Consider the following 25,393-nt stretch of genomic DNA (forward strand, 5'->3'; position numbering starts at 1 on the left):
AGCCAGAAATGCAGCAGGAATGGTGGTGAACACGGGCTGCAGCTGGACTGAGGTCATCCTTGCAATGACTTTAATCAAAGGCAGCCACAAGCATGTGCGTGCCTGAACACGTCCACAGCATTCAGGCTGCAGTGACTGGGCAAAAGGAGGGAGGAAGGGGAACATTAGCTCTAGCATTATTTGCTAGCATTGGGTCTCTCCATGTTCAGGGGATTTAAATGAAAGCAAAATTAAGGCACTTTTGCTCTGCAAAGTAATAGCAAATATTGACTGTCAAACATGGTAATTTTCTGGAAATGTGCCCAGAGAGCTCTTGTATGGACAGAGTTTTTCATCAGTTCCATACTGCCCACCTTGTATGACTGTCACAAGCATGGATCAGAGAGGGCAAGGACACCTGGGAGCTGACGAGCAGGTTTACTGGGATGCAGATTACCTTCTTACTGTGTTTTAATATTTAGTATGTTTTTAAAATAAATACTCAATGATGTAACAAGTAGTGAAGTATTTTTAATAGCACAGCAGTGGTTGCCACAGTCTTTTCTGCAGAGCTGTGGGATGACACAGAACAGCTCAGTTTGGAACAAGACAGGAAGCTCTGCTCAGCACTGTTAAGCCAATGCATACAGACTGGGTGTAGAACCAGTCCAGCCTGGCATCACTTTTTTATTGTCACAAAAGCATTTTTTAAAGATTTCTCAATAGAAAAAAATCACATCAATTTGAATCTCAATTTAGAATTGTGATTCCTCAGTTGAGCAGCCAGGTAGGTTTAAGAAGCAAATTGAGTTAGTACAAAGCAGGAAAAAAGTATTACCAGAGTATTTTAAATGCTCCAGCATTTAAAGTTCCTCTTGCAAAATGAGGGCATTGAAAAAGATTTGTATAGAGTAACTCCTAAATGACATAAAATAGTAATAAATTCATTCTGCTTTTTCAACTCTCAACACACGCAAAATGATACCTGTTTGCACAGGTTTGAATAACCACGATTTTTTTGTGGTGATTTTGGTTGATAGGTCGCCTGTTTTGCACTCGGCTGATGATGCAGTGCCTCACCCAGCCAAGGCCTCCCCCCAGGACAGGGAATACCTGCCGTGCCTCACTGGCAGCTGGCACAGGAAACAGGAGGCGATGCCATCCAAAGGGCAGCTGGCTCCAGGACAGCTGAAACTGCGGGAAGGACGTGGGGGCTCTTCCATCCTCGTGCATGAAAGCTGGGATGAGATCTGGCACTGATGGCATCGGGTGGGACATGGGGTTCCCCTCCTGTGAGGATCTGCCAGCACTCAGAGGTTCCCTGGTGACCTGGAGGCTCAGCCCCTGTCACCACAGGCACCCTGGGGACCTTCACCTGAGAGCTTCAGAGGGAAGGTAACAGAGAGCAACCACTGCTACTTCCAGTAGGTTTATTAACATTACATTGTGGCTTTTCATGTAAACTTTAAGAAGTTCTAATACAAGCAATAAACCCACTTCAGCACCTTCTTACCACAGTAAGAGCAAGAGGAATTGGTACTTTAAACAAAGAACTCTGTAAAGTGCATATGAAAATCACAGTCAAATAAACATGATTTAAAGCAACGCTTGTTCTGCCAACGAAGAAAGAGGTGAACATTTTAATGGACAAATTAACTTTTATGCTAGAATCAGAAGTGCCTTTTAGTTCAGTAGTTTGGTCCAGTGCAGTTCTTAAAAAAAAAAAAATTAAAATAAAAAAGTGTTTTCCACAAATAAATAAATCCTGCATTCTTTGTCCTCTTTGAAAGTAACAGGACCTAAAAAGAACCAAATTCATAAAATCTGCCATAACATTCTTCAAATAGGTCCACAAAAGTCCAGATACTGAAATCTAGTTAAACAGAAAAATAACCCCAACCCAACCCCCAACCTTGCTACATATTCACATCAACTGCAGCACAAAAAATAATGATGGAAATAAGGAGAGAACTCATGTTCTGCTGTCCAGCAATGACTAGTACATTGAATTTCCAGTGTCCTGTTCCTCAGTGCAAACATCCCCTGCGTCCACTCCCACCGTGGTCAGAAGTGGGGGGGGTGCCCATACTGGCTCACCCCTTGCTGGTTACCTGGTGGAGGAAGAAAAAGAGGTTGACTGTACCAAAATACAGAAGAATACCTGAATTTGGTGCAGCAGTGGCAAGCAGCAGTCAGCAAATCCCTCATCCACCCGAGGTCAGGGGCACTCACTTCCCTGGGGACTTTTCCTGCAGAGGACTGGGGAAGGCGGGTGGGTTCCAGCTGCAGCCCCAGGGCTGCCCTGGGGACCACACGGTGCCCCAGCACTGGGCTTTGGTGCCACACCAAAAGGACTGGGACATCCATCGAGCTGTCAGTAGGTGAATGACCTCCATGTACCTCTAGCAGCAGGCAAACAGGCAGAAAGTCTCCAGAAAGACAATTCCACGTTCAGACACATTTCCACGTGTCCGTGCACACACGCACTTACTGGAGAGCTGCTTCTGGAGCTGCCTGACCAGCGCCGCCGTCTGCTGCTGCTGCTGGGTCTGCTGCAAGCCTGGCCTTGGGAACTGCAGTGGGAGTGGGAAAGGTGAAAGAAATCCCTCAGTGCCTGAGCCACGGCAGGTAACAAATCCCTCCGTGCCCGAACACAGGTGCTCGGCTGTGCTGCCCCGGCGCAGTGGGCAGGAGATGGGGAGGGCAGTGAGGGCAGGCAGGTGCCCTGGACAGCAAGGACACAGGGAACACCCTGAGAACTCTCAGAACATCTGCTCTCTTCCTTCCCTGCAATCTCCCACCAGGGGTGTTCAGCCTGCAGAAGAGAAGGCTTCAGGGAAGCCCCACTGTGGCTGTGGCATTGAGCACAATGGGAGCAGCACCCCAAACTCGGTGCCTACCATCCATCTCTGGTCTCTCAGCTTTACAAGATCTGCCTCTTAAATCCCCAATTTTTTTTTTTTTTCTCATGAGACCCAGTGAAAATGCACATGCTTCTAATGCTTTTAATTAAGTGATTCTTCTGCACAAGGATACAGGATGCAGTTTGGAAACCTGACATGCTGAATAAAACTGGAGTAATCCAGTACCCTAATAACTCCGTGGGCGCTACAGAAACCGCCCGAGCTTCGCTCAGCGAAACCTTGTGCTTACTGAAGGCAGTTTCAGTGTTTTACAAGACTTCAGCATCTTTTCCCTTTCTGAAACCAAATCCTTCACTTAAGATGTGTTGTGTAATCTCCTGGCTACCCGGCTATAGTAACTGCTGAGGTTAGTCAAAGGCACTACCCAGCACACCGGGGTTTTCTGGGGACATAAACCCAACCCACAGCACCTTCTGCTGTGCAGGTGCTGGCACAGGAGTCTTCACCAGGCAGGTGCCCATTGCAGGGACACTCTCCCATCAGTTTGTTCAGGAGATAAGAACTATTAAAAAAACCTCAAAAATGGATGAAAATTATCTAAGATTAATGCTTGTAAACTCAGAAGCTGCAGTTTCAGCATTACTGTATATTCTCTACTTTTCTATAGCAAACTTTTCCTACTTATCTCCACCTACCTTAAGTATGTTTGGAAAAACTGTGGAAATAAAGGAAACAAGCATAATGAGATTGAAAAAGGATTTGGCAGTGACAATTACTGGGTAAAATTATTCCCTAACCTATCAAAGGCTCCAATCGAGCAGAAAGTCGTGTCTCAAAAGCAATTCAGTTTGTTAAGCTGTCTTCATGAAACTCTGGTTTATTACTAACAATTTAATTTAAAAGGATCTTAAAACAATAAACTCCATTCCCCCCCAGCCTGTTAGTAGTACAGCCTAAAAACCAAAGGCCTCAAGTCAGGAACAGTCCCCTGTGATGGGACATAGCAGGGGCTGGGGTCTGGCCGCGGCGGATCTGCCAGGCAGCAGGGGTGCTCCCAACAGCACGAGTACGGTGACCGGGAGCAGTGCCAGCCACCGGCACCTCACCTGGCCAAGGGTCACTTCTTCGTCCCCGGGGGGCAGAGCCCCCCCGTCCCTCCCCTCAGCGCTCCCCAGCACAGCCCGGTCGCCTTTGCTCACCTGCGGCCGCACGGGCGGGAGTCCGAGCGCCGGCGGCTGCTGCTGCTGCTGCTGCTGCTGCTGCTGCTGCTGCTGCTGCTGCTGCTGCTGCTGCTGCTGCTGCTGCTGCCCCGGCTGCTGCTGCTGCTGCCCCGGCTGCTGCCCCGGCTGCTGCTGCTGCTGCCCCGGCTGCTGCCCCGGCTGCTGCTGCTGCTGCCCCGGCTGCTGCCCCGGCTGCTGCTGCTGCTGCTGCTGCCCCGGCTGCTGCCCCGGCTGCTGCTGCTGCTGCTGCTGCTGCTGCTGCTGCTGCTGCTGCTGCTGCTGCTGCCCCGGCTGCTGCTGCTGCTGCCCCGGCTGCTGCTGCTGCTGCCCCGGCTGCTGCCCCGGCTGCTGCCCCGGCTGCCCCGGCTGCTGCCCCGGCTGCTGCCCCGGCTGCTGCTGCTGCTGCACCTGGGAGAAGGCGGCGGTGACACAACAGGGACAGGCCCCGCGCTGCCCCGGGCCGCCGGGAGCCAGGGATGTGGCATTAACACGTACGTCCAGAGCTCCCTTCTGGCGGCCCCAAAGGCGAGCAATGGATGTCCGCACGCAGGTAAGGCAGGCGGGGCTCTGGAGCTTTAGACTCACAGACACGTGCAAGCGAGTGTGCAACACCCTCACGGCTACAGAGGTGCTCGCACACCCCTGTACCGCCACATCCCCGCACCAGCGCGGCCGAGCGCTCACCTGCAAGAGCCGCTGGTGCCGCGGCTGCTGCTGCCCCTGCCTGCCCGGCTCCGGCCGCACCTGCCCCGAGCCCGGCCCCGCGGCCCAGGCAGCGTCCAGTCCCCCTCCAGCCAGGGAACTGGGCTGCAGAGGCTGATGGCTCAGTCTGATGGGGGAAAAATAATGGATTAAACTTCATTTACAGGCAGAGCACCACAGTCTGTGAGAACTCAACTATAGTTGTGACATCTGACTGCCACAGACTTAAAAGATGCTACATTTCACAGGAAGAATGTCTCTCCAAGTATGAATGCTTAAAAAAACATTGCATAATAGAGCTGTGCCATACTATTGCCCAGTGACTGATGCAGGCAATAACACGTTCCTCTGAACAGGAACAGATCCAAGCATTCAGCTCTTGCTTTGCTAGGAAAAGAGGTGGGTTTCTAGAGCTCAAGCAATGCCACTAAAATGTTCTCCAGCTCAAAACATCTCAGCGTTCCAATACCATAACTGAAAATCAGCCATCACAAGTAGATGTTTCACTTTCTAAAACACTGAAAAACTCTGAAATAAAGAATCCTGTTCTAAAATACTGAAAAATGTTAACTACATCATCAATTTAGCTTAGCTGCTTAGCTCAGCACAGACAAGGCAATCCAGGTTGGCCACTTCATTCCTGATGAGAGGCACCCTGAAGGTTTGCACACCAGGCTGTCAATCAAGTAAAGGCCAAACTTTTCGAAGAGGTGCAAGCAAACCCAAAATTTGGAATACTACTAAGATATCTGGGCTTGCAAGAATTTAGACGTTAAGGAATCAGTAACTATTGCAGCACATACATAATGTTCGCAACTCCAGAAATGCTGATTTCATTTAAAAAACACAGAGATTGAGGGAGAATTGCACAGCTTAATACATGACACAACATATTCTGTTTATGACAAAAGAGTTGGACCATTAGTTGGGCTGTTTCAGGCTCTTAAAAAAGAAATCTGATTCCAGGCTGTCATTGGAAACTCCTCCACTCTGCCAGCTCTGTAACACTACCTTTGACGGATTTCTACCAAGTTGGTCTTATGCTTTCTTGACTACAGACTCTGGCAAACGTGGAGTATTGACTGTTTAGTACCACACACATGCTTGTATAATATGGATCCCACATCTATGTTTGTAGGGAAATAGGATCCAACAGCCATCTTTAAATGGATTTTTATGTTCTGCAAACACACAGGACAACTGGATGACAAGGTGTGCCAAAATCAACTCAAAATAAAAATTAAATGAGGGGAAAACAGTGGGATATTGTAGAGAAAGGAATATTAATTGCTAATTAGACCCATTAACCTCATTTTGATTAATGAGCAACCTTATCTAGTGGAAGGTGTTCCTGGTCACGACAGGGGTTGGACCTGGATGGTCTTTAGGGTCCTTTCCAACCCAAACCATTCTGATCCTCTGATTCTATTATTAATACACTTTATTTTAAACCAAGCTTCCCCTCTCTGTCCCCGTGCTCACCGCGGGGCCGGCGCGGGGCCGTAGGACGGCGAGGGCTGCTGGAGGTACCCGGGGTGCTGGCCCTGCCGCAGCCGCTCCATCAGCGCGGGGCCGGGGGCCAGTCCCACGCCAGGGGCCAGCCCCACGCCAGGGGCCAGCCCCACGCCGGGCTGCTGCTGCTGCTGCTGCTGCTGCATGGGCAGCGGGCCGCTGCACAGGGGGTAGCCGGGGGACAGGCTCTGCGGGAAGGAAAACACAGCACTGAGTGCAGCGGGCCCCACGGGAGACAGCCCAGCTGCAGGACAGACAGCGTGTTTGTCGAGGACAGGGAGCCCGCAGGACAAGGAGCTGCAGTGCTGCCCCACACATCCCCCACACCAGGGGGACCCCCTCTGTCTGTGGGGTCAGGCAGCTGATACGCGGTCACGCTCACACACACTCATGGTCACACACGGTCACATGCACAGAATGGAACTCACACTGTGCTGCTTTCCCAAGAGGCACTGAGTAGAAGCAGGGCTCTGAACCACAACACCACCTCTATTTTCTTCCTATCTCCCCAAAATTCCAAGTACCAGAATGATCATGACATAATAAAGACTTACTGCTATCACCATCTCTGGCTAAATATCTGGCTTAATGCTGAAGTAAGCTTGCCATTCCCAGCATCAAGAAAAACTGGGAAGTGGCCACGTTAAAAATGTTCATGAGCTACTGCATGCAGAGACCATAACCACCCCAGGAGGAGGCCTCCTTAGTACCCCAGGCCACATGCAGAGGAGCAGGCATGGGGAAGGAGATCTGTCCATCAGCATTTTCATGCAGGTGCTCCACGGGATGAGGCAGTACCTGTGCCTGCTGTAACCCTGGGTACTGCGGGAGCTGGGACAGGGGCTGAGCCTGGGGAGTGAAGACAGCAGCTTGGTCCATTGGCTGCCCCTGCAAGATACAGCATCATCAGATACAACCCCACACCTGCAGCAAGTCTGGTTCTGGACACAAACCCCACCAAATTGTGTCCTAAAGAGTCATGGAGTGACAACCATTTCCTCCAGGACAGCACCACTGCTCAGTGCTGAACTTCTGCACTGTGTTTAGTCACAGGAGGTGGAAGCACTGACCTTTGGTGTCTGACACGCTGACACTGCAGCCGGGAGGAGGCAGCCCTCCACTGCAGAGAGCTTGCAGAGACCCTTTAAATGGGGCTTTGCAAAAGATTAGAAAAGAAATAGTCTGGCTGTCTTGGGGCCAGTACATTAAACCACCCAGGAAACTCAGAGTGAGGCACAATCTCTGATACAACCACCCAGCTGATGGATTTTACTCAGGATACCTGGTCCCCAGCTTCCCCAGGTGCAGCAGGCGAAATGCTCATGAGTGCTGATGAATTTGAAGGTGACATACAAACACCAGTATGGGTAATGTAAGCAGCTCCAGCTCCAACCAGTGCAGCTGGGAACATGTTCCATGTCAAGATCAGCAGCCAGCCTTGATTGTCCATCCAAATCACCTCAGTATCTGTGCCCAGTTAAGGGCAATCATTTAAAGATTTCAACTATAACTGCTGCAGTGCGTTTTGATGCATGACAAAAGAGAAAAGAATTTCACTGCTAGACTTAATTTCATGACAGATTGTAAAAACCTGGCAAATTAGAATGTGCCAGGATACAATCAATCCATGTGTTTCCTGTGTGACTGGGATGCTGCACAGCTGGCCATTTTTAGAATCATTCCACCAAAAAAACCCAGTGACGGGAGCTGGAAGCAGCAATGATCCTTCCCTGCAGCTGCCCAGTTCCCCACAAAAACAAATACAAATCCAAGCCCTCCAACAAAGCCTTTGCCATTCCAGCCAGGATATCTCAACAGAGATGATAAATTAAGGTTAAAAGTGACTTTGATAACACACTGCAAGCAGCAACATCACAACGTAGGCTACCAGCTGGATAAGGATTGGAGAACCCTCCCTGTGTCCCTGCTGCAAACCCAAGTGTGCCTAATTAACTGCAAACAGGGAGATGGATCCCCCATTCTAACAGGCCCCCAGTAACACCAGCAATGACTGCACATGTAGGAAATACAGAAACCAGGGTCAATGGCAAAGCCTCTTTGAACACACATCTGGCTTTGCCTTACCAAGAAGGGCCTTTAACAGTGTGGCAGTTTCACTGGGACAGGACCAAAGTCCTGCGACCAACTCTAGAACAGCTTCATTAATTATTATCTGGAAAGCTTTCTGGAATGGATATTAGGAATGAAACTTCAAGCATCACTGTTTTTCCCAGAAACAACTGAATTCTATGAAAGTCAACGATTTAGTAGGTAAGTGTTAGCTGTTACTGCTTTTGGAAGTAACAAGATCTGATTATTCCCATAATAATATGTCAGTGTAGAACACTCAGCCATGCTCACACAGTCACAGCCTCGGGCACATCCCGCAGCTGCTCTCATTTTCCACAGCAAGGAACACATGAGAAGAGGAAAAAATTGACCAGTGATGCAGCTATTGGAAATACTTGTAGGTGAAAGTCATTCTCTGTGCACCCGTGTATTTGCAGTGTCCCCCATGCAGCTGCTGCGGTCCCGGGTGAGCGGCCCCAAAGCACAGTGTCACTATCAGAAGCAGAGTGCAGCCTGAGTGGTGAAAGGAATGCATGCTTGGGTGAAAGTAAAGCAAAGGTCATGGTCTCTGAGTGGTTACCATTATGTTGTCAAAGCCATCCTGAAGGGATACAGCAGAACTACAGACATCCTGCGGGAAAAGGACGGGCAAGAATATAGCAACAGCACAAGGAGCACGGACGATTCAGCTTGGGGGTTAGTGGGGCTGTGCAGCACCGTTACAGAGCTCACCTGGACGGGCTCAGAGAATGCTGGAACATGGGAAAAATAAAGGGACTAAGACACCAAATCAAGTTTAAAGGCAGTTGGCCCTGGTTAGCCAATATTTGGGGAATTATTGCAACGTAACTATCAGCTGGCTCCCCACTGTAAGCCAGGCAGGGAACACAGCCCCCACACGATGCAAACCTGCTGTGCTGCTCCTCAGGCTGAGGGGTTGGACAAACCTGCTGGAGAGCCCGTGCCTGTGCCTGCTGCCGCAGGAACTGCTGCTGCTCTTGCTGCAGGAGCTTCATCTGGAGCAGCTGCTGCTGAGGGAGGATCCCGTGGATCGAGGGCGGCTGCACCACCAAGCCCGAGCGCCGCTGCAGCAGGTTGGACAGGGCTTGCTTCATGTTGCTTGGCACAAAGGAGCCTGCTGGGTCCAGCCTGGAACCACCTGAAAACCACCCAAAACAAAAATGCATCTTCTGCCTTCCCTACGAGTGCTAGTGGTACAGAGCACTGCTAACCCATCAGCTCCACATAATGACGATAAATGCATCTCTGCAGAGGCACAGTCCAGATTAAACCTGATTTCTGGCCTGAAAATTTAAATGGGCAAAGTAACTTTGAAGACTGCCGCTTGTAAATGAGAATGGAAAAAGCTCAAAGACTGCTGGCTGCTATATGTTCCATGTCACATAAAGCACCTCGCTACTACTGCTGAACCAAAGTCGCATGTCAGATCAAAAGCATGATATGAACATCTTAATATGTCAAGCCCATTTTATGAGATGGCTGCAGTTTATGCACTCTCTGCAATTTGATAAAAGCCATGTATCCCTCTGTCAGACTTAAAAAGGTAATCTTTATACATTTGTTTTCAAAAGCAGCATTTCCTTAAACTTTTTAGCCACTCTCTGGTATATTCTGAAGACTTTACACAGTTATAATACAGATTAGTTGTATTTGGAGCTTCAGAAATAAATATTTAACATTTATAACTGGAACCAAACTTTTAAACTTCTGCTTGGAGAAGTCACAATAATGTTTCTCAAACCATCACAAAGTGCTGCCCTCTGGAGCCAGTAAATCGCTGTAAAACTGCAATTCACTAACTGGAAGAAAGAAGACAATCCTACAGAAAATTAAGCACATATCAGAAATGCTGAAAAAATGTGAGCCTGTGGATTTATTACATCTAGCAGATGGCAAATCAGCCACCATGACTCTAGGTATGAATGAAAGAGGAAATAATCCAAAGGGCCTTTGTTCCTTTAACTGTCCCTTTCTCCCTTCACTCCTCACTGAACCCCACCAGCTCTCTGACACTGCCATCACAGGAGCTCATTCTGGTTTATCCACCCAAAAAGCTCAACACCTCAACAGAGACAGAGCTACAACTGAGAGCAGAAAAGCCCTTTGAGAACCCACAGCTGACAAAGGAACCAACCAAATGGCGCAGGCGGACACAGCCCACGTCAGAGAGGGAAACAGGACGTGGTCACAAGTCCCCAGGCTGTGCCCTCCCAGCTCACCTACCTGGGGCGAGGGGCTGGCTCTGCAGGAAGAAGCTGGGCTGTGGCGGGGGCCCCCCCAGGCTGTACCCCCACAGTGCCGGGGGGGCTGCGTGAGCCAGCGGGGACGGCAGCGGGGAGCAGGCGGGAGGCACTCTGTACAAGCTGGCCTGTGCATATTCCTAAAATACACAGCAAAAGGAAATGTTAATGACATTCATACCTTACCAACTCGTAAATAATGCCCATTTTCCTACTGAATTATTAAAAGACAGAGACAGGTCCTTGTTGTTGGCAATGATGTAAACTCCACGTGAAGTCTGGCAATCCCCACTGACAGCTCCAGGCACATCCCAGCCTCAAGAGCAGCTACCTTCTCCAGGCCACGGTCAGGTGGAGTACAAGGACAGCTCAAACTGTCAGGATATAAGTAACATGAAGAACTCCACTGAAACATCAAAAAGGCCAGAAAATCATCTTAAAATTACAGCTACTTAAACCACACCACATGGGCAATCCAGCTGGATGCTGTGGGAATACCAGCACATCCACACCAGGGCTGGCCACACTGGTGCCAGGCATGTTTTCAAACTGCTCTAAGTGACTATTCAGCTCAGGAATCCACAGCCCCAACCCCAGTGAAAGGGAAAGTGTCTCAGACACCAGACCAAACTGCACAGCAGGACAGTTTATCTGTATGAAAGAGACTTCCAAACTGGTTTCCATTTGAATGAGACCTGGGTTTAACCCAACATGTTTGGTCTCAACATAATGTGAACAGGAATCATTTCAGAAACTGGCACATGCAGTTTGCTACCTCAAACAAGAGGAAGCACATACCGAACCTGAGTAACAGTCAGCAAGATCCACTCTGGTGTATTTCACACAGTGTGTAAGGTCCTGAGCTCAGCACGTTCCTCCACACTGAGGAATTTCTGCTTGACAGAAATCCACCCTCCCCCTGGCCATCTCCATTCCCTCCCTTCGCTTGGAATTCCCTTCTCCAGGTGCAGAACCATTTCCAAAGGCAGTGCCACACACACCACCAGGAGCTTCGGGGAGGTATTCCAGGTTCTATGCAGGCACCAACCACTTACCTCAGCCCTGGAGCTCGACTTTGACTTCCGCTTCCTGCCCTTTGCCTTCTTCTCGTCATCTGTGGCATGTTTTCCCTGATCTGAGAGCTCTCCCAGCTTTCTTTCTGGTTCCTGAGACACAGGTGAGGTGGGCTCTTCCTCCTCCTCCTCTGGAGGAAGGGGCAAGGGCTCGAGGTAGTAGCTCCGTGGTTTGGGTTTGGGGTGTGTGTGGTACAGCAGCAGATGCTGCTGCTCCTCGTATTTGATCACTTTCCTGTCAACACGAACAGTCCCAAACCATGTCCAGGAGAGAGGGGCAGGATTTTTGTGACCTTCAAGTAAGTCCCAAGGGGACACTTTTTGTTTGGTTGACACCTGAAGACCCTGTTTCAGAATCAAGGGGAAGTCAGGAGTTAAGGAAGCTGAACAATACACTTGCTTTTGTACATCACTGTTTGAGTCAGGAAAAAACAGTAAGGATGTTTCCCCTCCACAAAATGCAGCAAATGCACACCAGCAGGATTTTCACTTGTGTGCAAGGCTGCCACTAGAGAAAAGCAATTCTATTTTTATAGTAGCATTTGCTTATAGACATGCTAAAAGTCTCAAGTGCCATTGATATATCATATATGGCAGAAAAGACAAATATCTATCAAAAACTGCTGATCTGAGAATAAAAGTCTACATCTCTTGCTAAAAGTTTACGCATTCAAATAAGGGGAGGAAGCCTAAGCACTGTATCACCAAAACACACCTACCCCTTCTGCAGAATGAAAAGCTCTGTACCCAAACTCTATCCCTCTCTTTTAAATAAATTCACATTAAAAAATTATCCAGGGATGGGGCATCCACAGTTTCTCTGGGCAACCAGCCCTAGGGCCTCATCACCCTCCTTCCCAATATCCCCTCTATCCCTGCCCTCCCTTGTCCTGTCCCTCCAGGCTCTTGTTCAAAGCCCCTCTCCAGCTCTCCTGGAGAGAAACAAATGCTTTTGATACCGAACACTGTCATTTGCAGCTGTTTTTAAAGGTGTTACTTGCCAAGCTCAGCGTTCCTGGGTGCCAGCAGCACTGCCCACAGACAGCCCACCTGTGCGAGGGAGCACAGTGCTGGGGCTGCAGCTCTCGTGGGGACTGAGAGGGCACGAGCGGCTCTGTCACGGCTCCTACAATCCTGCCCAGGAGCACCTGCACTGCACAGGCTGTGCCTGTCCGCCTGCAGCCCCACACTTCAAACTCATGGCAAAAGTGAGATGAAAGCCAAACGTTTGCTCTTGCCTGTTTCTTATCAATGGAGTCAAAGCCTGCGATTTTGTTGCCCTTGGTGTCGATGAGGGAGCCCATGGGCTCGCAGGCCACGATGTCACACGTGAGCCGGGGCAGCGGCAGCAGCTGCCGGGCCTTGTCGATGCTCTCGGAGCGCTTGTCCCCCAGCTCCTTCTGGGGAGCAAAGACACCCGTCAGCCAGACACAGACACAGACGGGGACAGGACACACCCGACTTTCACTATTAGAAAACATCCACTTTCTGCATGAATCATTTCCTTTGGTTTTTAGTACTTTTACTAAATTTAAGCAAGTGGCTTTGCAAGGTTTTTGGGTTTTTCTCTTTGTTTAGAGAACGTAAGTTTTCTTTTCATCTCTTCTTTAAATGCAACATAGAAAGTACATAATACAAATTTAGTGTCTCAAACATGAATAAAAGTAACTAACTGTCTTGCAGGGTTCCCAATTTTAATCAAATATGAAGAAAATCCTAGGAATCTCTTCCCACACCCACATTCCTGTATTTTTATTTTCTTCTATTTCTCCTTGTTACTACTAGGAATGTTCCAGTCTCTCCTTTTTTCCAAGAGGCCTCCCCAGACACTAGGAATGATAGGATTAGAAGATGAGCACAGAAAGCAATTCAAAGGAAATGCTGAAAATGACATTCATGACACTTACTTTTAATTTCTTCACTAAATTCATGTAAGCCCTTTTGTTCTCCTCAGGCCCTCCTTGGGAGGCATTTGACAGGTCCGAGGCGAGCGTCCCATTGATGAGGACCCCCAGCATATCCAGCACGGTTGTGAACAATTCACTGGGAGTAAAGACAAGTGTTACCCTGGGGAACTATGACTGCCAGGAGATCCAGAGATCTGATTCATGACAGAGGCCCCAAAGGCAGCTCATCAGCACAAACTGTCCACAGAGTCAGTAAGAATTACAGAGTCCAGCTTGGGAAAATGCTCAGCTGAGAAGGAGTGTTAATAAAGGCTCCAGTGCTTTCCCAAATGGAGGTGCCCCCACCCCAGGCCAGCAGAGAACCCCTATGTCCCACTCAAGCAGTAACAGGATAAAAAAGGTAACAACTACATGCATGCAACCTAAGCTTAAAGCTCTAAGGACACGAACCGGCTGTTTGAACAGAGCAGACATACTTGTTGGTGTGCAGATCCACAGTCCCTGAGGTGATGATCTGGAGAAGCAGAAGGGCCCAGTCTGTGGTCCACTGGGTGCTCCTCTGCACCGTGTCAAACATGCCCCCCACCTGCAAAACAGCACAGGGGTAGCAGGGCTCTGCACGCCTGAGCAGCACACAGCCCTTGGCTCCCCTAGCACAGGGATCACTTAGGAATAAAATAGTTATCCAGTCCCCTGGGAGCTGGATACTCAGAGCTGCTCGCTCCTTACCACCTCTTCCCGAGCAGCTGCTGCATCTTTTTGTAACAGCAGGATAACCACAAGTTTTGTTACCAGGTTGAGACGCAGTTGCAGGGCTTCATGCATCATCTGCCTGGCTTTGACATCATCCCGGTACCGTTCTTCTCTCCAGTTACTGAGGATCTGGAGATCAGAGAAAGCATTGGACTAAGGTTGTTTTCTTCCACTAATGTTCTCCCTCTAAGTATTTGTGGCCCTTTAGCTATAAAGAATCATAAAAGACTATTGACCTCTTTATCCTTCTCTTTATTTAAGGCTTAGAACAGACTAAGAAAACCGATGGGAAGAAAAGGCTAACTTGTAAAGAGCTGATGATCTGCTGTCATTTGTGTGACTGCATCTTCCTGTTGCAGGAAAAACCCAACCAGCTTTGTTATGCATTTCTTAGCAATATTGCTTGAAACACACTATTTCACCACTGGTGAGTCAATAAATCTCTTGCACTGGATGCAGCTTCCCAACAGGATCTGGTGGGATCTCCAGATGAGAAATGACAGAAACTCAAGGAAGCTGGACCAGCTGCAAATCAGGGGACAACCCACACAATGAAATGAAAGCCCAAGTGGCAGAAACTACGGGAAAAACCATCAAAGGAATTAGTTTCCCTGGGATGTGGAGCTGTGTCACAGCTGGACCTGAGCTGAGGGGCAATATGGGAAATAACAGCCCCACAGGTACCAATTCCCACTGTCACAGCAGCTCACAGAAACTACACTCAGAGAAAGGAGGCATGACCCCCTGCTCTGGGCACTGGATATGCTCAGTCTGAAGGAGCTGCTGGAGGCTGGAGCAGGAGTGGGTGGGAGCAGTAACTTGTGAGCAGAGGCTGTGAGTAAGCACGAGAGACCCAAAGGAGAGCTGCAGGCAGGGGCCAGTCTGGGGCCAGGAATGTTCCTTTTTACAATATGCAAAACTCTTAATCTGTGCCAGCTGGAGAGGGTGCTGGTTTTTCCTAAAGAAGGACAGTTTTAAACTTATAAAAACTTTCCAGGATCAAGCAAGGGACTGGGAAGACATGCTCTCAGGACTAACACCTTTATTGTTTTTCCTAGAAAGAACTGAAATCAGACTCCAGTTCATTACATCTCTCTGTAATAAATTTAGGAGAAAAGATGTATTCACACTCAAAAGAGGAACAAACACCTCCCCATTTTCCCCTCCTGGGACTGCTCCTTTTGGCACACTGCTGTAATTCTTCTGGGTTTACACCACCATATACACATAGAACTGCTGACACACACCCACCTGACCAAGGGTGCTCATGGTTCTGTGCCTGTCTTACCTGAGTAACTTGATTCTGCAGGGATGTGAGCAGCCCTTCCCTTTGCTCATCCTGACCCTTAAGGCAAGTGAGTACCAGTGACAGGAAAGGCTGCTGGCTCAGCAGGGACATGCTTTAGGAGAAGCAAACACAGCACTTCATTAGTAAAGTTATTTTGGTACTTCCCATCCTCACTCCCTTCCTTGTTTTGTCTACACTTTTTCCCTTAAGTGGCACTGCTGCATCTGTTTCTGGTTTAGTCAATTAGAGCCTTGGCAGAGGCATTAGGGACCATTCTCCCAGGAAGGCAGAGTCCCAGCCAGCCCAGCTGCACAAGTTGTTACTGAAATCCCCCAGCTCAGGGGGGCCCTGAGGGAGCGAGAACTGCCCACACACCTGAAGGCCTGGCCCAGGAGCACAGCACGTTATTTCAAGACTACTTTGACTAACCAGGGATGTCATTTTGGTGGTGATAAGGCAGCTAAAGTTTCTAATCCATGTTAGTGGTCTGAAGTAAGTCCCAAGGAAGTTTCCCCTAAAGGCTCTGATTAGAACAAAAGCTGCCTGACTCACTCTAAAATTCCAGCATGGACTTAATTCAATAGAATGTCTAGCTATACTAGACCCCAACAAAGTACAAAAACATTTCAGTCACTGTGGAAGAATATTTTACTGAAGGAAAATCAATAACCATTAAATAATTAAAATTCTCACACATTTGGAGCTGGAGATGAGCTTAAGCTGAATTCCCAACAGGAAGCAAGTGACATGACAATGGTGGGACCTTAACAGCAAGCAAAATCTCCTACAGCCACACAATGGAAGAGACAAGTGCTCTAACTGTTCCTTTAAATCTATAACATTTCCCATCACCAAGCTGAAAATAGCCCCTGGCAGGTGGGTTACAAAGCTGCCACATTTCTTCCTCTGAAACCAGTGGTATTTTGTCAGACCAAATAACACCGGAACCCTCTCTGGGGCGATAACGTTTTGTGAGGCCAAAATCCAGTCCTCAGTAAGCTCCTCCTTCACAAACACCGTTCAGCTCTGTGTGCAGGGGTTCCCCAACGTCATACCTCTTTTGTTTCTGTCTATCTCTCTCCTTCTTAGAAGACGACCCCAAGTGCTGCCCTTTCTCCAGCTCCTCTCCTGCAGCTTTCAAGACCCTACCTTGAACTGAGGTAGGCAGTTTTGCAATCAGGGGGGCCACCAGCCACACTCCTTGCCGCTCAGAGGAACTAGGAGCAGAAAAAACTTACTTCAGCCAAAGCATCCCTGCAGTTTTGTAACCAGCTTTAACTGTTACAAGACTGAGCTGCCTCAGTAAAGCAATGACACAACGCCTTTGGAGTCACGAGTGAGGACTGAGCAGTCACAATTTCTCATGTGCAGAAAGTTCAAGAATAGCAACTACATTTATTGTTAATAAAAAGTAAATAGAAGGAACCTGCAGGTAACTATTTCTGTACATTCCTGGTTCAAGTGCAAAACAGTTTAGGCAATCTACACACAATTAAGCATCATGTTGGCTAAAAGAATTAAAAATGTGCTACGAAAAATACCTTAGGAATGTCTTTTTACCATTCTGTCTTGTATTACTTGTGTCAGAATTTCCAACAGAGTGTGGACTGAAGAGGCCTATACCAGAGTTAGAAGAGTTATTGTTTAGCTCAGCGGATTGCTGAAACACCTCTATTGTCGCCTTTGCGATATTATCCAACAAGCTGTTCATTTCAGCCACAGACCCAGAACCCTACAGTGAAACACAAGTACACTAGCACATTCACGGCATGTTTGCTCAGGGACTATGTTAAAAGTTAACATACTTTTTTGCATTAAATATTTAAATCAGGAAGTTTGAAAACCAATACTTACAGGGTCCTTCATGCACTGTTTGATCATAAGCTGCAGCTCCAACCACGACTGTCGCAGAGTCCACTGGTCTAAGTTCTAGGGGAGAATTGACAGTGCAAATGTTAATTGTTAATAATATTAACATTAAAGTCAGCCCTTTACAGGTCTGAAGAAAATAAATAAATTTCATACTTTAACTCATCACGTGCAGAAACCTCATGTTACGAGCAGATCATCACAATCTCTGATCTTTTTAATAGTTAACGGCATGCCAAACCATCAGACCACAGAAGAACACACGTGCACTTCCACACCTTTCAGCTGACACTGTTCCTCAGTACTTTTAACCATGCAGCAGGGGAACCTTGCTCAGCAGCACCACCAGGGACACTGAACAAGGGTGACGGGGAGCTGTTCCACCTCTCCCTGGTGCCTTACCTGCAGGATGCGCTTGATGTGCTGTCGCTGAGGGTTGTCACCCTCGGTGCACTCTTTAATGCCATGGGGATAACAGATTAGTTGAAGTAGTTTCTGTGCTTGTTTGTTTGAGAGAACAGGATCCAAAATAAGATCTTTGTCTGTGCACAGCCTCTCAGGTTCTTTCAAACAGTGCTCTCCAACCCACTCCTGTAAGGAGTCACATGACAGATTCACCAGAGAGTTTCGAAGCAATACTAACTTTTTGGTAAGCTGAGATATAGGTAGGAGAAGCTCCTCAGTTCTGAAAGAGTGCAGGGGAGGTTAATAACTAACTAAAGCATTTTTTAACCCAAATAACTTACTACTCCAAATTGCCCAAATCAGGAAACTCAAACAGAACACAAATTCTGACACACTTCAACACTCATTTTGCACCAAAATACATGTTATGCTTTTCAAATGCAATAACACCCTTTCTCCAAAAGAGGACAGAGGAACAGTTTTAGGGTGTTACCTGCTGGCAGATTGTTCTGAGCACATATCTCGCATACTCGCTCAGACTGGCAGTTTCAATGGAAACAGCTTTTCCACAGGATTTCAAAGTGTGAGAGGAACCCCAGATTTCCTCCTCACTGAGCTCATCCAAGAAGCCTCTGACATGGAACTCTTCACTCTTCAAGGAGCCAACATTGTTGCTGCCGATGTCAGCGTCACCTGGAGGGCAGAAGCACAGGGTGAACTCCCAGCCTGGCCCCGGGCACCTTGGGGCACAGCACAGCTGGGGAGTGGAGCTGCACTGAGGCCATCACGTCCAAAAGGGCAGCACTGACTGACTCTGGCCATCACCAAAGTACTGTCCTCCAGCTTCATGTTGCAAAGCATCTTTTTAATGGGTATTTCAGAAGCAGGAAAAGGTTTACACAAATCAAACACAACTAAAGCCACCACCTGCTCAGCTGGAAAAGGTGAGTGAAAGGAATTGCTTTGGCAAATAAGGAATAGTTGAGTTAATCACCCTTCTCAGATGCACTTTTTCCAAGTCCTATCTCTCATTTTGATTTGTTAACATTCTGTTCAAGAGATAAGTTTGACCAGTGGCCCCTCAGCCACTGAGTTGCCCCTCAGTCTTACTATGAGCCCACACCTTTATCCAGGAAGGATGAGAGGAAAGAACCTGGCAGGGAGATAATACAATGAAGAGAGTGGCACATCCCAGAATACTCTGATAAAACTGGAGCTGCTTCCTCAGCACAGAACTGCAAAAGCCACCATTTATCTGATGCTTTTCTTCAGCAAAGCAACTAAAAATTTTGAATTGCTAATGGAGGGCGCCAACAAGGTGAACTTGTGCCAAAGCAAAGGCAGTTACTTGTTTGGAAAACAACACTCACCATTTGTGGAGAGCTGCTCAGAGTGATGCTTTTATAACTTCCACAATGGCAGGCACCCAGGATTTGTGGCAAAACATAGAAAAACGTGGGAAAACTTACCTGAGACCCAATTTCTTATATTTGAGAGGGGACTTTCCTGAGTTTATATGTACTGGGACTCCGGGGTGGAGGTCAGGGTCAACATCCGAAATAGTCACATCTGTTTAAAGCCTCTCCACTGGGGCTGACTCACCAGGGAAAGATCTGCCTCTGACCTGGAGTCTGCACTCCCCACATGCTGCAGGAGCAGGGACAGCAGCCACATTCTTCCCCTGTTCTCAGGGTTTTCCTTCCCAGGAGCATTCCCCCAGAAGTGAACTAGCATGAGCCGTTTCCCACATGAACACTGGCACAAACACATCACACAGGACTCTGCACACCCTTACCAAGCATCAGAATTGCTTTCAGGACTGCAAACACAGCTCCCACTTCAATGCTGTTGTGAGCAGCAGCCAAGAGGTGACGATCACAAGAAGAACGAATTCCAGGAAATAATTTCTCTATGGAAAGAAAAGGAAATCTTGTAAAAATGGGTGTTATTTACCAACTAACATTTCCTTTGTACGAAATCCTCCTCAGTTAGAACAGCTACAGAAGCTCAAGAACTGAAGAAAGAACTGAACCTTCTGAAATTGAAACTGCAGCCCAACAGGTAAGTGATCAAGTCAATTGGGATATGTGGTTATGATGGGTTAATAGCAAAACAAGCTGTGGGCAGTGAAATAGAAAAGGAGCCTGTTGGTTCACTGTGTCCATGTGAACAGTGAACTTAACCACAACGAGACACTGAAGCCTATGGTGGTTTTGATGTCACAGATTTAGGAAATTACTTCCCTTACCTCATCTGCGAGACAAATGAGGCAAAATTAAGTGCTGTAAATGAGTGTTGCACAGTTGCACCTAGCTCTGCAGCCTGCAGAAGCCAGTGAGTGCTCTGTCTAACTTGTAGGAGAAGATGCACAGACTGGAAGTGGGAAGGAGGGCAGGAGGAAGGATGAATCCATCACCTCTTGAGGTGGTTAACTGAGCCAGAGATAAGAAGGGTCTGTAACATGATCACATTGTGTTTGATGTGTGCTACTTCCTAGAGGTCAGTCATGATTTCTCCTATCCATTCAAATCCACTTTTATTTCTAGGGAAAGCACGTCTGTCTGTTCTCAGTCAGTATTCCTCATGGCTCTTGCCTGTTTTGCTTAAATAAGCAACAAAAGCTCATTCATTTATGGTCAAAAACTAAATTACTCTTACTTTTACACGGAAGAATTTGACACCACTTAAGAGCTGACTCTTTTTTTCTTTCTACTTCTTTTTCATCTTGTTTTCAAATTTGCTGAAATACTTTTAAGTTACACACATATATATATATATATATATAAATGTTACAGATATATATATAACACAGCTTATCACCAGAATTGTTTCATTTTAATTGTCAGGTGCTTTTTCCCTGCCATTTTTCTTCCTCGTTTGGTCTGTGGCAAACACACACAGATCAGACCTCTTAAATAGTTACATTTAAAAGAAAAAAGAACTACCTTCAAATATCCTGAGAACTAATTTTCTAATTTCTTCTGTTGGATGCTTTATTATACTCTACTTGAAATCACATTTACTCTCCATTTCCATGTAGGGCTCCCAAACAGCCCCATTAGTGCCTCTGCCACTGCCATTCTCAACTCTGCCAGGTGTTGAGAATGAATGTTTCAGCAAACTCCTGCATCCGAACCATTTCCCAGACAATTAAGAATCATTGGTATCAGCTCCTCAGCAGTGGAACATCTGCAATTTTGAACTTGCACTATCGATATCTTCACCCATGAAATCTGCAGCCATCAAAAACCAATTATAGGTTCACTTTCTGCAATGGAAGGGTCAGGCAGCAGACAACTCACCTGTTTCCTGGGGAAAGAGGCACACCTGGGGTGTCCTGAAGAGGTGCAGGAGCAGCCGGCAGGTCATCCTTGCCCCAGGCTCGGCATCCGGGTCCCCACAGGCTGTGGAAGATGGGACATGGACATAAGGATCTGCCCAGGACCTCCCAAGTCCCAGTGTCAGGCCTGGACATGTTCTTCCTCACAGCCCCATTTTAAATGGAAACACAATGATTTCAGCAACAGGAATTAGCCCTTATGGCCCTGAGTCATTAAAAAACAAGAAGAGAACAGCAAGATTTTTGATAAGCAAGAGCATGGAGCAGCCAGGAGCTGAGAGCAGCAGGGGAGGCTGCACACAGCAGGACGGGCACGCTGCACTGGCAGCACTGGCAGCAGCTCTGCCCCACTGCCCAGAGGCTGCCCCAGCCTGGCAGCGCTCCTCGGGGGCCGCAGGGACCCCCACGCTGCAGGGCACCAGCACCGCCAGGCACAGCCCCTGCCCGCCCCCTCCCTGGAGACTTCTTAGGAAGTCTCAAGTCCTTTGTTTTAGGTTTCTCTCTTGGTGTTTTCTTACCAGCTGCCAGGAGGGAGGGCAGTGCGACGTGCTGGACAACATCCTCCAGGGAGAAGCACTGCCGGGCAATCAGGATGGCAACGAACGTGGCCAGGGAGTCGTGGAACGACAGGTCACTCACCTGGAAGGACAAACACTGCACGGCCTCGCACAGCACTGCACGCACCCCTGCCACAAGTACTGAGGAATTCATTCAGAGAATAAACAGTAAAACATTTACACATAAGCACTTGCTCCTTTTGTACCTTTTAATGCATTTCCCAAACATTTTATGGCAAATACTGACAGCTCTTAACTGAATTTCAACAAATACCAATTTCGAATACCAAAATTCTGGAGTAAAAAACATAAACATTATAAAAGCTTCAGAAAATTTTATCACTCAATAAAACCAGGCAACACCAAGGCTCCTTCCTCAGCTTCAGGACAGGAATGTCCCCACGGACACAGCTTCAAACGGCTCCTAAAGGCAAATGCCATCAAACTGAGGGTAAATACACGGAACGGGGTATCGGATCAGACCAGTCACCATAATCCTGCTGACTGAAACAGGGCTATGGGAACAACACCAGGTGAGTAAGAAAAACCCAAGTGTAGCGCCCCTTTTACAACTGAGGAACCAACACCAAAACATGGTCCTTAAAACAGAGACAGTTATTTACACATCCATCAGCATCTTAGGAAAAGCACTCGGCTTTGCCTGCTCCTGTTGAAGAGTGACGCTGGTACTCTGCATCATCCCATCAGAGAGACAGGAAAAAACTTGCAAAGAGAAAACTCTAAACACTGCTCAAATTTTTCATTAACCCTGAAGATGTAAAAACAAATAAAAATCTATCAGGAATCTCATTAAAAGACTTGAAAGTTCAACTGGACACAAGACTGGATTTGTGCTCCACATTTTGTGTAGAATGGAAGCCCAACTACCTCTCTAAAAAAACCTGGGGTAAGTAGGTGTCACAGGTATTCAGAAGATACTGAACTTACATCCACACTGCAGAGCAGATCATTGAAGCCCCAGACATGGTTTGAAGAGCAGCACAGAGCTTTCACGACCCCCAGCCACTCCGAGCTGAGCACGGTGCAGCTCGCTGTCAGCTCTGCACACAGGTTCCCGATGTCATTGATCCTGGGAAGGAGAGCCACACTCTTACAGAACCCAGAGATTTTGTAAGCAATAAATATTTAGGTCAAAGCAGAGCAGTGCTTGGCAGCAGAGCTCAAGTTTCCTTACTCGAGGTGGGCGTTTATGTCCCCAAGTGCTTAGGCCACTGTTCACACCCCACGGCTACTCCGTGGTCAACAACGAGCACCTGGGAAAACCTCTCCTAGCAGCAGCGTCAGGGACAGAGGTGTGTGAGGCACTTCTCCTCAGCTCAGTGTTACTGTGGCAGGTCACTGCACGACCCTTCCCTCTGCCCAGCCAGCACTGCCATCAGGAGGGAGACAAGCCACAAAATCAACTGGCATTAATGAATTTCACTTCAGAGATCCCATACGGCGTAACATAGGATTTGGGGCATGATTCAGGGTTATGTAACAGCTTAAGAAATGGCAGAGTTGACTCACCCCAGTGCAAGTTATTTTCTCTCTGTTCCAGAGTGAAACTCGTGTGGCTGCATTTAGATGTTCCCTTTTGTGCTCTTACAAAACTGCTTCCTCTCAGCTGCTCTGCCATGCCAAAGATGCTCCCCACGCCAGAGAATCCCAGACTGGCTTGGGTTGGAAGGAACTTTAAAGATCATCCCATTCCACCCTCTGCCACAGGCAGGGATACCTTCCACTATCCCAGGTTGCTCCAAGCCCCATCCAGCCTGGCCTTGGACACTGCCAGGGATCCAGGGGCAGCCACAGCTTCTCTGGGCACCCTGTGCCAGGGCCTGCCCACCCTCACACGGAAGAATGTCTTCCTCATATCCAGTGTAAACCTAGTCTCTGTCAGTTTGAAGCCATTCCCCTGATAAATCTCTTAATACTTTGAAAAAACAGATTTTTCAAAAATCTATGGAGATAAAATCCGTAACTTATAAACTACACATTTAATTAAAAACCACCAATTGTACCAGGAGGCAATGACCTCATGCAGAGCCTTCCCTCATTTCCAGACTTCTAACAAGCAAAGTCTGTCCTGAGCTGTTCAGTCTGAAACAGCACAACTGCTGATACCAAACTGCTCCTGACTGCCTGGCAGCGAGTGCCTGCTGCTGCTTCCTCCCTTCTGCTGAACTACACTGACCCATTTAACAAAGTAGCTCCAAGTACTTTACTCAATACATTTTCAGCAACAGGGAAGAAAATTAAAACAATTGCAAAAAAAAGACACAAACCGAAAAGGTGAAAGGAAATCTCTGCAGAGCAGTAAAGCTGCCCTGGTCCTGCCCCAGCCCCGCCTCACCTGCCCGGGTCCTGGTGGCCCATGCACACGCTCATCAGGGCGTTGCAGACAAAGCTGTAGCGGTTGGCTGCGTTGTCACTCAGGATCCTGCCCAGCATCAAGTAGTTGATGCTGTGAGCTGAGGGGTTCTCAAGGAAATCCAGCATGAACTCCGGGTCCCACAGCAGGTTGGAGTTTGAAGGCTGAATGTTGCTGTAGATCGTCTGCTTCACCTTGGAACAGGCACTACTGAGGAGCAAAAACAGAGCTGCCGACAAATGCACTTTGCAGGAAAGCTGCTGGGATGAGAAAATCCTGGTTGGGTTAGCACTTCATACACATTTTCAAACTCTTTTGGATAAGCAGCATCTACCAGATAATAAGGCTGACGCATCTACTTCACTCAAGTTTTCCTGCAAACAAAGTCTTGAATTTTCAAATCGCTTCTTGGACATTTCTAGGACTGAAATTCTGAGCAGCTGGGTAAGGCCCAACATCCTCCTCCCCAGCATCTTCCTGGGGCATCAGGTGTCCCTACGGGGCACGTAACCTCGCTTCCCAACACTGCACCATGACCCAGCGAGCTGCAGTGAGGCAGGGGGAATTCATTGAGGAGAAATGAGAAAATTTATCCAAATTAAAAGCTACATTTGATAATAAGGTGACTTAACAGACAGGGTCTGGAAATCAGTAAACAGAGAAAAGATACTTAAAGCTCATATTTTCACATTAATCATTAGACAAAAGGGCAAGAACTGCCCCAGGCCAGGAACACCTGCATATGAAGTGTTTTTCTTCAGGGAGAAAAATAGGTGTTTGTGAGGAATGCAAATTTCATACCCAAAATATTCGAAGGAGCATTTGTTTCCAGCATGGGGTTTTACATCACAGGGACAAATCTGACTAATTAGCCCAACTGGGAAGACCTCCTCATCCCTGAAAAGAATCAATTAATTGAAGTTAACTTAAAATAAGTGAAAATTTTGGGATTTTTTAGAAGTCCACTGGCCCCAGGATGAAAAGAGAGAGGAAGCACTGGGCATCCTGGAAGGCAGCTGGGACCTGAGAGAGGAGCACCAGGTGTGCCTGGCCAAGGGCTCAGAGGGCAACACCGTGTGACCCTGTCCTGCAGCCCTGGGCCCCTCATCACTGCCAGCCCTCAACAGCTGCTCCACATGCTGACACCCCAGGACAGGAGGATGAGGCCATTAGCAGGGTAAATAATTACAAGAAGGACAGTGCCTGATGTGAACCCTCT

At 47.8% G+C, this 25,393-nt stretch overlaps 1 protein-coding gene across 1 annotated transcript in view; it reads right to left on the reverse strand.

Annotated features, from left to right (window-relative positions):
- Positions 1–2,043: 2,043 nt before the first annotated feature.
- MED12L (mediator complex subunit 12L) overlaps positions 2,044–25,393 on the reverse strand; it is a gene marked incomplete at both ends in the record, with an annotated part of 100,875 nt that continues 77,525 nt past the window's right edge. The window contains 24 exons of the mRNA XM_082288277.1: positions 2,044–2,090; positions 2,471–2,552; positions 4,748–4,892; positions 6,248–6,465; positions 7,076–7,165; positions 8,928–8,978; positions 9,295–9,506; positions 10,592–10,748; positions 11,664–12,026; positions 12,920–13,081; positions 13,589–13,724; positions 14,065–14,174; positions 14,381–14,470; positions 15,630–15,741; positions 16,685–16,846; positions 17,171–17,361; positions 17,484–17,558; positions 17,901–18,089; positions 18,397–18,596; positions 19,699–19,812; positions 21,206–21,307; positions 21,762–21,882; positions 22,749–22,890; positions 24,157–24,384. Of these exons, the coding sequence (XP_082144403.1) occupies positions 2,044–2,090; positions 2,471–2,552; positions 4,748–4,892; positions 6,248–6,465; positions 7,076–7,165; positions 8,928–8,978; positions 9,295–9,506; positions 10,592–10,748; positions 11,664–12,026; positions 12,920–13,081; positions 13,589–13,724; positions 14,065–14,174; positions 14,381–14,470; positions 15,630–15,741; positions 16,685–16,846; positions 17,171–17,361; positions 17,484–17,558; positions 17,901–18,089; positions 18,397–18,596; positions 19,699–19,812; positions 21,206–21,307; positions 21,762–21,882; positions 22,749–22,890; positions 24,157–24,384 (3,499 nt within the window). The remainder of the gene's footprint in view (positions 2,091–2,470; positions 2,553–4,747; positions 4,893–6,247; positions 6,466–7,075; positions 7,166–8,927; positions 8,979–9,294; positions 9,507–10,591; positions 10,749–11,663; positions 12,027–12,919; positions 13,082–13,588; positions 13,725–14,064; positions 14,175–14,380; positions 14,471–15,629; positions 15,742–16,684; positions 16,847–17,170; positions 17,362–17,483; positions 17,559–17,900; positions 18,090–18,396; positions 18,597–19,698; positions 19,813–21,205; positions 21,308–21,761; positions 21,883–22,748; positions 22,891–24,156; positions 24,385–25,393) is intronic.

Source organism: Coloeus monedula (genome assembly GCF_965178545.1).
Source record: "Coloeus monedula genome assembly, chromosome: 10".
Lineage (NCBI taxonomy): Eukaryota > Metazoa > Chordata > Aves > Passeriformes > Corvidae > Coloeus > Coloeus monedula.